Below are 14,890 nucleotides of genomic sequence, written 5' to 3' on the forward strand. Positions count from 1 at the left end.
CTTCCTTAGGTCAAGAGAGGATACCGTAACAGCATTATACTGACCTGAGGCAGGAGGTTTTGGCCTCTGAAAGCTCACTGAAAAGGGTGTTAAGGCTATTAAATAAATTGTCTGAAATCTGATGCACTGAAAAGCAGCACTTTACCCTGTGTGACAAATGCATCTGAGTGTGACTACATTTTGCTGGGGGGGGGGGGGGGGGGGGGTAGAGAGAAAATTTTGTGCCCACCCACTTTGGGTTCAGGCCCACCCAAAATTGGCAGTCTGGCTACGCCACTGTAATGCACTGAGGAAGAAGAACAGTAAAGTACCCTGAACAAAATCAATATGTGCCACTTTCCCATTACAATCATTCTGGGTATCTTGTTTTATTTATTCACTGTCTCTGTTTCTCAGAAAAGTCTTTCTTTTCAAACTTTTCTGCCTTTTCTTCTCCTTTTCCCACTTTTCTTTTGGACTCATTTTTCTTTCCTCCTGCCTCTAGGCTTTCTTGCTTCTCTCCCCAATCTGGCTGATGTCTCCCTCCTGTCCCTCCCTCACGTTTCATTCGCTCTCCCCCCCACCTCCCCTTTTTTTTCCCTTCAGTGCCACCAGTTCATCTCCTATTCTCCCCACTTCCTCCTAAATTAGAGAGGCCTGCGCCTTTCCCTCCCGGTGCTCAGTGTAAATGAGAGGGCGTCGTCAGACAGACTGCGCTGCCGCTGCTGTAGTGGCGCCGACGGCAAATCTTTCGCCAGCACCAAGATAGGCGGCCACACATTATCCGCGTAGTCGCCAGGTGCCGGCGGCAGATTAAAGGGCAGCGGGGGAGTGTGGAATAAGAGAGACCTGCTGCGTGCAAAACATCCTCAGTTAAAATCAAAGCTCGCCCTTGACAGGCAGGTGGTCATGTTTCGCTCCGATGACACTTTACGTTTCTAATAATAGAGCAGAATGAAGCAATATTACAATTGGATGGTCTGGAGGATTTGATTGGCTAAGTGTATAAGCTGTAGGGGGGTTGGATTGATGGATCACATAAGTATTCCTGTCCTATCAATGTGCTTTGCTGCTAACAACGTCAGTCTGCCAGATTCCCTGCGTCTACCAGTTCTATCAGCGTTTGAGCGGATCCTGGGGAAAAGACCTCTGAGGATCGAGGATACAGATCTAGACTGTTTACCACTCTGGGGAGATCAGTTGCGCTTGTTCGGGTAATGAAGACATTGGTCCTCGGAGAATCCGGGCATTAAGAGCTTCCCCAGTTCAGGGTTTTTGAAAACCTTCAGTTCTGAATGGAAACTCTTAACTGCAAGACATGGTTGTATCTGCCCTGCCTTAAAATCGATGCTGTAGGGAAGGCTCGGCATGTTCACATTGGGATATTTCTGCAGGAACTGAAATGCTGCTGAAGAGAAGTTGACCTCGTTCTGTTGTTGTTGTTGTTACTATTCCGGTAGTTGAAGCGATGCAGAAAGGCACAGGAATCGCACGTCCAGCGTTCCTTCTAGCTGAAGGTTACCGACAGCAAGATTTGATTCAGTGAAGAAAAGCGAGTTTGGATCCCAGTTTCGGCTCATCACCTCCGATCTCCAGAATCGTCTCGGCTCCTTGCACCAGTGTGGCTTTGCTTTAGTGGATGTGTATGCATGAGTTCTGCACCGAATGGGCGCAAAAACCGCCCCAGGTCGTCTGGATCCATCTTCCAAATCGGCAGCAAACCCCTTGCCAGAGACTCTGAGCGCCGGGGGAGCTCAGAGAGCGCCCACAAAATCCAGAGAGCCCTGGAGGTCTGCAAGATGGTGGGTAGTACAACAAAGAGGATTTTTTGAAATGTATTTTTTTTTTCGTTTGCCCTAGTGCCACTCCCCCTCAGCTTATCTATTCAGATCACGTGCAGATGCACTATTTTTAAAACTGCAGCACCCCTTTGAGTTTACACCCTTACCCAAGTACTTAACGGTTTAGAAAAGAAACGTGAACGCGGTATGCCTGTTATTTTATTTTTGTTTGGGGGAAGGGGGAGAGGCTTAATGATTTTTTTAGAAAATAATACTCACGAGTTCAATTATTATAAATAATGAACAGTTAAGACCGCTCGATGCAAGGGTGTCAAAAGAGATAATCTGTTGTCAGCAAGAATGGGTGTGGTTGTGTAATCATGGTTCTGATTTGTGTGTGTGTACTCAAATGTGTGGCTTTCAACTTGTTCTCTGTATTTTTTTGTTCTTTTTGTTCGTACAAGTGTTCATTTGTGGCTGTTCAAGGTAGGCGGTGCTAACCTGTCAAATATCGTTCCCAAACATGAAGACATTTTTTCAGTCTTTTTTTAATTTTTTTTTATTGCAGGTGGACAGTGCTTTAGATTTTGTTTACTTTATGCAAGGGGTGATGACTTTTCTAAGTTTTGTAACTGCTTGACTTACAAGTCTGAGTCTTGCAGTGTTGTCCTTCATTGCAATAATGACATCCAAAGCAGAAAAGCCTGCCTCATAGCTGCACATGTATCACTGATGCTTCTTTTCCCTCCTCTCTCTTCCTTGGCACTCACTGTCTCGTCTTCACCTCCCCAGCCACCACTGTTGTTTCACTGGGCTCCTGGAACTGCCTGACGAAGTTTTGCCCTTGTTCTCGCAGTGCTGGGGAAAAATACCTGTGGCATCACAAGGACAGTATACATTGCCACTATCTTTATGATTCAAAAACTTACAGTGGAAGCATGTGGGAGGTAATTCTATAACTAGGAGCCTATGTAGCCTATTTGACAAAAGAACCATACGGTACATTCCCCAGCACTGCAAGAACAAGGTCAATAATTTAGGCACAAGCATTTACAATAGGTTTATATGCCTAAGTTCTGGCCATACAGGCATAAGTTATGGTATTGTATAAGTTATGCACATAAATGTGGATTCCACTCATGATCTGCCCAGAATGTGTGCACCTCCCTGTACAATATTTATTTATTATTTATTTATTGCATTTGTATCCCACATTTTATGCGCTATTTAAGATATGCACGTATTTACAGAATCTCACTTACACTGAATAGTGGCATTTATGTGCATATATGCCATTATTCCAATGATTTACCTGCATAATTGGCATGCGAATGTTAACACACAATCTTGTAGAATTTCTCTCCACATGTCTGTAATTGAGGCATGGAAGAAGTGATAGGCTAGAAAGATTGTAGAGAAGCAAGTAAGCAGGCAGGCTGTGGTCTGGGAAGAGACCAGCCAAAATGTGATTTTGATCTGGATTGGTGCCAGATCAAAAATTAAAGGGGCCCATTTCTTTCAGTGTCTAGTCCCAGTTTTGCCATTTTTTCTTCTCCTGTCCTCTTTCATTTTTCTTTGTCATTCATGTTTCTTTCCTTTTTTATTATGTACTCTCTTTTCCTTTTCTGCTTTATTTTGCTTCCCTTTAGTGTCTTCCATTCTCTCACACTAAGTTTTAATCTGACTTCTCCCATCTCATACTGCCTCTGTTCCTCTACTGCCATTAATGTGGCTGCAAAAGGGGGGGGGGGGGCTGCTGCCTACAGCATTGTCTTCACAAGAGGCCTACCATTCCCAAATCCTGCTAAAGGCACACCCTAAAACATTGTAGGTAAAAACAGCAGCAGCACAGGAGCCAAGCAAAAGGAACGAGAGAGGAAGGCCCAAAGCAGAATCTCACATATTCAGGCAAGTGGATGGGCAGAAATTGTTTCTGACTTGGTGACAGGCTCCCCATTTAACCCCCCCCCCCCCCCCCCCACACACACACACACACACACACACACACACACACACTCCCCGGATAAGTTCACTTTCAGCTCAGACCTTTATCATGTCAAGTAGGTCATAACAAAAATTCTATAAAAACTTCATGTGCCTACTCGATGTAATATCTTATCATTGTTTTCTTTTAATATTAACAGGGTCATGTACTAATAGAAGTATTTTTTGACCATTAAAGTTGATCAGGCAGGGGTCTATGTCCCATGTGAATTCTGTTCCTCATGAGGAAGCCAGGTGGCAAAATATGGATCTATATAGAGGACAGATTTTGACCTGTGGATTTTATTGCTGATAAAAGAAGATTTGGAAAAATCTTTATTCTCTTGAGTGTGAAAGAGGAGAATTCCCTTATGGGCTCTTTTTGTATAGCCCTGATCAAGGAAGTTTGTTTCTGGATATCCCTGAACAAATGATAATATTTTGGCGTGCTTTAAGCCATTTTTAAGACATTGGCTTTGGAAGCATTAAAAACTTGATCTTCACTGATTTAGGAACCTATTTGTGGACTGTAACATCTGATGTTATAGACTGTGGTTAGGTTTCAGGGATTGATTAATGGAATTATCTTTAGTTAACCAGATTCCTTTATTTCATCTCCTTAGTTTGAGCGTGGATTTTAAATGTAAAGGTTTATAGCAGTATGAATAAAAGTTTGTATATACTATAAATGTATTCCAGTAACACAAACATTTTTGAGTTAATGTGCTATTTACCAAAGGGTCCTTTTTATGATCATAAGAATTGCCATGCTGGATAAAACTAAGGGCCCCGTTTACTAAGCCGCGCTAGAAGTGTGTTAGTGCATTTAGCACGCGCTAACTCTGTAGGCGCCCACAATATTCCTATGGGCGCCTACACTGCATGCACTAATTTTGTGCACATGCTAAAAACACTAGTACACCTTAGTCAACAGGGCCCTAAATGTTCAAGAAGCCCAAAATCCTCTTTCCAACAGGGGCCAATCCAGGTCACAGGTACCTGGTAGGATCCTAAAAAGTAGATAGCTTCCATACTGCTTCTCCCTAGGGATAAACAATAGATTTCCCCAAGTCCACCTTCATAATGGCTTATGCCTTTTCTTCCTGGAATTGTCCAAACTTTTTTTAAACCCAGCTGCACTAACAGCTTTTACCATTATCCTCTGGCAGTGAATTCTAGAACTTAATTATTCATTGAATGAAAAAATATATTCCCCATAAATATATTCCCCAATTTGTTTTAAATGTACTACTTAGTTACTGCAGTGTGTGCCCCCCCCCCCCCCCCCCAGTCCTTGTACGTTTTGCAAAAGTAAGCATTAGGGGGGGTACCACCTAAAAGCTTTGAGTTTGTTTAGTTTTCCATGTTGTTCATGGAAAATTTCATTTGGTGTCATTTTTTTGTTTGCATCCAGAAATTTAAAAAAACAATGCATCATTGAAAAGAGGTGCATGCTGTTTGTAAAGAGTACATGTGGGGATGGGATTTGATATACTGCTTTTCTGTGGTTACAATCAAAGTAGTTTACATACTATAGAAACATGACGGCAGATAAGGGCCAAACGGCCCATCCAGTCTGCCCTTCCTCAGCAACCACTAACTCCTCCTTTTCCTAAGGGATCCCACACTTTCTTAAATTCTGGCACAGGCCTTGTCTCCACGACCTCCACTGGGAAGCCATTCCACGCTTCCACCACCCTTTCCTTGCAAGAGTATTTCAAGGTACTTACTTTGTACCTTTGGCCATGGAGGGTTAATTGACTTGTCCAGAGTCACAGGGAGCTGCAGTAGGAATTGAACCCAATTACCCAGGTTATCAAGCCACTGCACTAACAATTAGGCCACTCCAGAATATACTATTTATGTAATAATTGTGACGAGAGTGCATTCTTCAGGGTTTTTTTTCCTGTTATTTCAGGATAAAATGCACTTCTCTAGTAAACAACTGACTGGGGCAGACTGACCATTTGGGCAGCCGGGCATTGCCCAAGGGCCCAGAGGCTCTGCGTGGATGCTTGCCACACACTACAGCCCTCCCCACTACTACCTTTAATGTAGTAGTGATCTATTGGCCTCTGCGGGGGAGGGGGGGGACATGTTCTTTCCTGCCCATTGTGCTGCCGCTATTCCCCCTGCCTGGCACCACAGTACTTTAAAAATGGCGGCTGAGACTGTTGAGACCCGTGAAACTACCGTGGGAAGTTTCGGCCACCATTTTGAAAACACAATGGCGCCAGCAGGTGGGGGAATAGCGGCAGTGCAGTGGGCAGGAAAGAACATGATCCCCCCCCCCTCCCCTGCAGAGACCACCAGGTCCCTTCAGGTAGGACCAGGGCAGCGGGGGCATCAGTGGCACTGGGGGAGGGCAGCAGTGTGGCTGTAGGGGTATTGTCCGGGGGGGGGGGGGGGTCCAGACCACCCTCAGGGCCCGGGAGCCTAGACCACTCTCAGTCCATCCCTGACAACTGATTTGTGTTTTCCCATTCTACTGCACTCCCTGTTTTGTAGATTCTATCATTTCTCTGCTCCCAAATTGAAGATTCTTCACCTTTTTAACCTGTTTTCACAGAGGAGTCATTCCATTCCCTTTATCACTTTAGTTGCCCTTTGCACTTTTTCTAATTCCCCTATGCTTTTTGAGATGCAGTGACCAGAAATGCAAACAGTACTCAAGGTGCAGTTGAACATGGAGCAATACAGAGGCATTATGACATTCTGTTTTATTCCTTAATCAATTGTGTTGGGGCTGCAAGTTTCCAAATTTATTAAGGTTTTGCTACCCCGCTCAATAGGAGTGCCTTCAGAGTGGCTTACAGTCTAACAATTGGGAGAGAAAGAGAGCAGAAACAAGACAGATAAGACATGAATAGTGAGGGATGGAGGGGAGTAACTACAATATGGAATTGAGGAGTGGCCTAATGGTTACTGCAGTGGGTTGCAGACTTGGGGAACCAGGTTTGATTCCTGCTGCTGCCTAACAGTCAGCAGTGGGTTGAGATCCTGGGGAACCAGGCTCAATTCTCTCTAAAGTTCTCTCTTTGATCTTGGCCAAGTCACTTAGTCCTCCATTGCTCCATTGTGAGCCTATTAGGGACAGTACTAGTACCTGTATAGAAAATTGTACTTGCTTTATGCCTATGTGAAGGCCTCAGCGGTATATCAAATTCACTAAATAAATATTAGATAAGGTAGAGGGGAGGAACATTAGGGATGCTGCAGATATCCTCAGGACCCCATCTAGGTGCTCAGTGGTAACAGTGACTAGAATATTAAGTGAAAGCATCTGAAAAAGGGAGAGTTTTCAGATCTGTCTTAAATCTCTCTATAGAGGGCTGTAACAGTGCTGGGAGGGAGTTACATTTCTTGGTAAATTGGTATTATTAGTTGATTCAGTTGATCTAAGGGTTCTTGCTGGGCTGTATGGAGTGAGTAGACATGATAAGTAAAGGGATTAACCAAAGGCTAAAATTTTTAAGATGAAAAGTAAGACCTTGTAAATGATCGGGAGCCAGTGTGCATCTTTGAGAAGGGGAAGGGAGGGTAATGTGGTCATACTTACATGAGTTGGTGATTAATCGGATCTCAGTATTCTGGATAACTTGTAGTTGGTGAATTTCTTTTTTCCCCGAAACATTTGTAAAGAGAATTACAGTAGTCCAGTTGTGTAATAACCAAGGAATGAACTAGTATGTTAAGAGCAGATGGGGACAACCAAGGAACGGATTGAGCGGATTAAGCTCAGTTTGTAAAAGGCGCGCCATACAGTTTGTGAACTCTGAGGCTGCACCTACATGACCTCATTGTTAAGGACATAGTGATTCCAGTTGTAAATACCACTCATAGTTTCGGCATCTTGATAAACTCCAAGTTGGATGACATGACCCAAATTAAACCTGTGATCGCTGCTACTTTCTTCAAACTGAAGGCAGACTATTGCAGTAGTCCTTATGTGGGGCTTCCTAAGTATATATTCCATATGATTCAAGTAGTGCAAAATGCATCTGCAAAATTGGTCGGTGCATGTCCCTTCCGTGAATATGTTAACCCCTTATTTCATGCAACTTCACTGGCATGTTGTATTTAAGTTGGGGGTTTTGCTTTTCAGATTGCTTTTTGGTGAGGTCCTGAAGCTTTGAGGAATATTATAAAATTGTGTTATCCTGCTTAGAATCTGTGCTCCTTAGGTATTGAAGTACAGCATGCACCTCGCTATTTTCAGTAGCCAGTCTGCTGGAATGTAGTCTAAACATATTATCTGAAATTCAGAATGCAGTTGAAGAGCTTTTTATTTTTTAAAGTCATTGGGTCCTCAGTACTATGAGCTGTGCATAAGTGGATTCTTTGTTATAATTATTTTAATGGTTTATAGATGTGTCCTTGCTTTATATGTTTGTGTTGATTGTCATTATGTGTTTAATTATGTTTGTTGAGTTGTACTCTGTAGAGCACGCTTTGTGAGACATTACAGCTTTTAAATCTTATGAAAGGAAATTATGATAATTTTTAACATTTTATTTCCTTTCTTGGCCACTGCAGTACACTGAGCAGAGAATTTCAACATATTGTCCACGATAACACCTAGCCCCTCTTCCTGGGTGGTGATTCCAAATGTGGAACCTTCTTTCATGTAGCTATTGTTTGGGTTATTCTTCCCTATGAGCAAACCATTTTGCACTTGTACGCATTAAGGGCTAGATTCAGTAAATGGTGCTCAATGCTATTCTATAATGGGCACTCAAAGATGAGCCCCCATTATAGAATAGCATTGGGTGCCAGGACTTACTGTTGAAACGAGGTGTAATTTCTAGTGTCCAGTTGGGCGCTCTGAGAGAAGAGGACATTTCTCTGAGAAACTGAACGTTTTTTGTACTCTGTGCTTTGATGATTTAAAGGTTGGGGTTTCATCAAGGATAGGTTAGAATTTTAAAAAGCAAGCTTTATTAACTAGTCACTCTACCCTTTTCCCTATAGTTTTTTTTTTTTTTTTACTTGAACCACAGCATACAGTGTTGACTGATAGCCTCTAGAAGACACAGCAGGGTCTAGTTCAGTCTTTATTCCCACCCCTAGCGCATCACTTTATTTATAGTCTTAACTTACAGTCAATTATTCTAATTAGGATAACAAGAGAGGAGTTTTCATTAGAATTTTAATTACATTTACTTACTTTCTGAGAAGCAAGCACTAAATAAATCACACAATATGCCTTATAATCTTAAGGTTCTTTGTATTAATCTAATAACCCTAGTACCTTAAGAAGTTTAAACACAATAATGCTAATGTGCAGACAGCAGTCCAGCAGCAAGAGGGGTGTTATCCAGTGTTTTGCACTGAGTGTCACATGTATAATTATCTCCCAGTTGGTGTGAGGTTATATGTGTGTGCTTGATGCAAAGAGCTCCTAGAGTCCGTTCCCTTGAGGCTAGAGTAGCAGACTTGGAGGAGCTGAGGGAGACAGAGAGGTACATAGAGGAAGCCTACAGGGATGTTGTAGAGAAGTCCCACTTCTAGTCTGGCAGCCCCTGTGCTTCCTGATGAAGTAGAAAGTAATCTTGTATCCAGGACCTGCCCACCAGGGATGCAGTATCTTCTTGCACTGAAGATGTGTCTCCAAGAGCTTCTGCCCAGGAGGGAAGGGTTAGGACAGCTGTTGTAGTTTGTGATCCTATCATTAGGCATGTGGCTGGTGAATGTGAGGAACACCTGGCCACTTGCCTGCCTGGTGCGAAGGTGGCGGACCTCATGTGTCACCTAGATAAGATTTTAGATAGTGCTCGGGAGGAGCCTGCTGTTTTGGTACATGTGGATACCAATGACATAGGAAAATGTGGGAGATAGGTTCTGGAAGCCAAATTTAGGCTCTTAGATAGAAAGCTGAAATCCAGATACTCCAGGGTAGCACTTTAGGAAATGCTCCCCTTTCCAAGTGCAGGACCCAAGCAGCAGGCAGAGATTTGCAGTCTCAATGCATGATTGAGACGATGGTGCAAGGATGAGGGCTTTAGGTTTGTTAGAAACTGGACAACATTCTGGGGAAAGGGGAGGCCTGTTCTGAAAGAATGGGCTGCAGCTTAACTGGGAAGGAGCCAGGCTGCTGGTGCTAACATTTTTAAATATTTATTTATTTGGATTTTGCTCACACCTTTTTCAGTAGTAGCCCAAGGTGAGTTACATTCAGGAGACAGAGCAGCTTTAAAACTGTTGGGGAGCCAACAGTTGCTCAGGAGTGCATGGCTCAGTGTGGAACATCCTCGAAGTAAACTATACTATTGAAGCAGGATTTTTAGGGAATCCCAATAGAGAGGTTTCAGTAATGGTAAAAGAAAGCCAGTAGTGTTTAATGGGAGTAGAGGATGCAAGTTATCCCCATCAACTTCAAATCAGCTTGTAGATGCTAGGAAAAAACACAATTTGAAATGTCTATATACATATGCTAGAAGTCTAAAAAAATAAGATGGAAGAGTTGGAATATATAGCATTAAATGAAAAGGTAGATATAATAGGCATTTCAGAGACCTGGTGGAAGGAGGACAATCAAAGGGACACTGTGCTATCACGGTACAAATTATATTGCAGTGATAGAGTGGATCAAATTGGAGGGGAGGTTGTGCTAAATGTTAAGGAGGGAATTGAGTCAAACAAAATAAATATTATACATAAAACAGATAGCAGCATATAATCCTTGTGGATAGAAATCCCATGTGTGAAGGGAAAGAGTATACTGGTAGGGCTGTACTACTGTCTGCCAGGACAAACCAAACAAACAGATGAACAAATATTTACAGAAATTAGGAAAGTTGGCAAATTGGGCAGCAATATAATAATGGGTGATTTCAGTTACTCTGATATATAATGAAGGAATAAGTAGAATATCAATCAACTAATCACACAACAAATTCTACTGAAAATTCCGTGTATTGAAGGTGTTCTGTTCCATACAAACATGAAAATGTGGAGAAAAAAAGACTTCAGAAACCATAGAGCAATCTCTTAAAGAAAAAAAACTTTTTCAAATGTTCAGAGAAACTCGTCTTCAATCACTAGTCTTCACAAAAAAAAAAAACTCCACTCTTCATTCATGAAGTGCTTGTACAAACACCTTTTACAATACACTAGGATAGAGGCAATATTTCAATCACATATGTCCGGTGAACAAACTCTCATTTATAACTTAGCTTGAATGATGACGATGCCAGTGGAGGGGGGGCAGGGGGCCAGGAAATGGATGTGTGGCAAAATTAAACCCAGCGCACGTCTATTTATGGCCTGATCCCTTAACGCCACCCATTGACTTAGTGACAAGGGTTGACATGTTACTCATGTGATAAACATCCAACGAGCGCCAACTGCCAATTACCGCTGGGAATGCCCCAGCAGTAAAAAATAGAAAATTATTTTCTAGCACATGTTTTGGGTGTGAGCCAAACTCGGAACTACTGCCAGGCACACACGCTAGCCAGGCGGTAATGCTGCTTTGACATGTGCTGGACGCTTGTAGCCCTTACGCACCTTTGTAAAAGGGCCACTAAATTAGGTATGGATGTTTAAAAATATGAGAAAATCTGCCGCAAGGCAGAGAACTCAAGACTCCCCACGGAAAACAACAATGTAAAATAAAAGTGGGAGGGTGACCAAGGATGCCAAAGACTGAGAAGATGTATAATAAAAGAAGTTTATTGAAGTATGAAGACTTGACACAACGTTCTGTTTCAGCCGTTAGGCCTGCATCAGGAGTCTTAAACAAATCCGGAGTAGCTTATTGAGGCAAGTCCTGTGCAGTTGTGTGCTCTGTTACTGTGACTCTCATCCTTTTGTGTCTTTGCGCATTAATGCTTTAAAAACAATTCCACAGAGAAAGACCAACTCCCTTTACATAACGTACAATCCCTCCTTGAGTTTGGTATATGCTTACCAGAGCCCAGAGAGTTCACACTTTTCCAGCGGGACTTCACATGATCCCACCACTGCCACCACTTATGTCAGCAGGTCTCCCTTCCGCTCTTTGGCCCAGGTCAACCCTGCTTAGCAGATATGCTTAAATGCTGATCTTTCTCCCTCGCAGCACCAGTTAATTCCAGTTCTCTACCCCTTCAGCCACAGCTTCCTCGAGTGACTGCTCCTTTAGCTTGCCATTTAATGATAACCCCAACAAAAGGTCAGAAACTCCAGCAGTCTTATAATAAAGGGGTTCACTTTTATTTACATCCGTTCAGTTGTAGTGATAACACAGTACAACGATCTCACTTTAAAGTCTTTGACAAGTAAGTTTCACAATGCCAGACAGAGATTTCCTGTTAATTTGCTGAGCATAGTCCAATGACCTCTAACACCATCATCATCTTCTTCTTCTCAGTTAGTCACTAATTATCAGGCTAAACATCAGTCCCTACAGTATTTAACTTCTCGTACCCTTAACCTTAATCACTTGCTGCCACAGGTTTCTTCCCAGCAGCATCAATTCTATCTCCCCCCTTCCAGACAGTTGAGGAAATACCTTAGCCAAGAAACTCCTCACCTTAGCACCAGCAGTCTGTGCAAATGCAGCCACCTACATACTCTTCGCCTCATTCCCCTCCCTTTAATCCCAAACCATCTCTTCTACCTCCTCACAGGGCTCCCTCAGCTGCTCTTCATCACCCTGATTAGAGTCCATCTCCCAATCCTGCTCCTCCCCCTCCACTTCCTGAGTCCTGTATTGGGTCAGGTGCATTGTGGGAAGCGTGGTTCCTAGGCGCATCCCTTGTTCTAATCGGTCTCTTGACACCAGAGGGCGCATTCCTCGTCTATAAGGGATTTGCAAATGTCTTTTAATCTCTCTCCGGGGCTGCTCTCACTTTCCTTGAGGCCGTCTTCTTAGTAACCCCTTACAATATGTGAAACTGTATAAGTTTATCTGAGTATAGATGTGTGTGGGTTTTCATGTGTAGTTGGACAGGGGTAGATAGCTGTATTTTTTTTTCTTTCTTTTTCAGGACCAGATGTGTCCTTTTTCTTGTACAAGATGTTTGTTGCAAAGAGGTTGGGGTTCATGGGACAGAGTTCCTGCGTGAACCAAGTCCTGGTTGGGATAGTGCTTAATGGGTTGGAGGGAGGGGGGAGGAAGGGAATTATCGGAGAGATGAACACCAATGGGGGTGATTGTTTTTGGGGTCAGGAGTTGGGGGGTTTAGTTTTGTTTGGGTTTTCTTCTTTTGTATTTGTTCTTTATTTTTTTTTTTATTGTTTTCCTATGTATTTGTTTTCTTGGTGGTGAGAGGTGGGGGCGCCTGAGGTGTGGCAAGTTGTTACAATGCTATTTTAAGTTTGGGTGGTTTTGGGGTGGGGGGACTGCTGGCTGGGACAGTTCTGGGACCCTTTCAAATGCATAAGTTTCATCAGTATGATATGTACAGTATATTTCTATATCATGACATCGATTAAGATAGTATCATGGAATGTTAATGGGGTTGCATCCCCCATCAAGAGACAAAAGGTGTTTCAGGCATTGAATCGGCAGAGAGCGGACCTGGCCTTTTTACAAGAAACACATTTATCTGCAATAGAACATATGAAATTTAAGAGGTGGTGGGTTGGAGACTTAATAGAAGCACCTGCAGTGCATCGCAAGGCAAGACTCTTTGATTCTTTTTCGGAAAGGCCTAGATGTTAAGATGCATCAGATTTGGAAGGACCCCAGTTGTAGATTTCTTTTTGTTAAAGCTACTATTAATGGGAAGTTATTGCTCCTGTGTAATGTTTATGACCCTAATGTGTATGACAAAATTTTTAAAAGCACTTACACACCGGGTGTTGCAATTGCCAAATATCCCTGTTCTTATGGGAGGAGATTTTAATATGTTCCATGATCCAATCTTGGATAAATCTCCCAGTGTGGTGGGAGAGAAGGGGAGTGCAGGTAAGGGTATTCCATTGTTGTGTTCCACGTTGGAGTTGTTAGATGCCTGGAGGGCATTACATCCTTTTGAACAAACCTCTTATTCTGTTCATCACTATATCTTTTGTAACATAATGTAAGCCACATTGAGCCTGCAAATAGGTGGGAAAATGTGGGGTACAAATGTAGCAAATAAATAAATTACTCCCACTTGTCTAGAGCGCATGGATCTCAATCTAGAATTGACTGTTGGCTTATCTCCATTACATTTTTCTCTGCAGTTCTTGCAGCAGGAATAGGCCCATATAGAGCGGCATAATCGAAAGGGGCGCCCAAGTTCTTCTGACGATGTCCTCGCAGGACGTCCTGGTGAAGAGGTGGGGAAACCTGTATTATCGAAACAAGATGGGCATCCATCTTTCGTTTTGATAATACGGTTGGGGAAACCCAAATCGCAAAATTTAGGTCGACCTTAGAGATGGTCGTCCCCGATTTTCGGCGATAATGGAAACCGAGGACGCCCATCTCAGAAACGACGAAATCCAAGCCATTTGGTTGTGGGAGGAGTCAGCATTCGTAGTGCACTGGTCCCCCTGACATGCCAGGACACCAACCGGGCACCCTAGGGGGCACTGCAGTGGACTTCAGAAATTGCTCCCAGATGCATAGCTCCCTTACCTTGGGTGCTGAGCCCCCCCAAACCCCCCAAAACCCACTACCCACAACTGTACACCACTACCATAGCCCTAAGGGGGCACCTACATGTGGGTACAGTGGGTTTCTGGTGGGTTTTGAAGGGCTCACATTTACCACCACAAGTGTAACAGGTAGAGGGGATGGGCCTGGGTGCGCCTGCCTGAAGTGCACTGCACCCACTAAAACTGCTCCAGGGACCTGCATACTGCTGTCAGGGAGCTGGGTATGACATTTGAGGCTGGCAAAAAAAATATTTTTAAAGTTTTTTTTTTGTTTGTTTTTTTTAGGGTGGGAGGGGGTTAGTGACCACTGGGGGAATAAGGGGCGGTCATCCCCGATTCTGTCCAGTGGTCATCTGGTCAGTTCTGGCACCTTTTTGAGGCTTGGTCGTAAGAAAAAATGTACCAAGTAAAGTCGCCCAAGTGCTCGTCAGAGACGCCCTTCTTTTTTCCGTTATCGGTCAAGGACGCCCATATGTTAGGCACGCCCCAGTCCTGCCTTCGCTATGCTTCCGATACGCCCCTGTGAACTTTGTCATCCCTGCAACGGAAAGCAGTTGAGGATGCCCAAAATCGGC

At 43.3% G+C, this 14,890-nt stretch overlaps 1 protein-coding gene across 4 annotated transcripts in view; it reads left to right on the forward strand.

Annotated features, from left to right (window-relative positions):
* The first annotated feature begins 910 nt into the window (after nt 1-910).
* Nucleotides 911-14,890, forward strand: part of RGS7BP (regulator of G protein signaling 7 binding protein) — a 185,726-nt gene continuing 171,746 nt past the window's right edge. Inside the window, exon 1 of one of the 4 annotated variants that reach the window (XM_030193179.1) lies at nt 911-1,781. In XM_030193179.1, coding sequence (XP_030049039.1) covers nt 1,629-1,781 — 153 coding nt within the window. In that variant the 5' untranslated portion in view covers nt 911-1,628. Of the gene's footprint in view, nt 1,782-1,934; nt 1,966-14,890 lie in introns of those variants that run through there. The other 3 variants (XM_030193176.1, XM_030193177.1, XM_030193178.1) reach the window with 3 other exon arrangements.

This window comes from Microcaecilia unicolor, chromosome 2 (genome assembly GCF_901765095.1).
Source record: "Microcaecilia unicolor chromosome 2, aMicUni1.1, whole genome shotgun sequence".
Classification (NCBI taxonomy): Eukaryota; Metazoa; Chordata; class Amphibia; order Gymnophiona; family Siphonopidae; genus Microcaecilia; species Microcaecilia unicolor.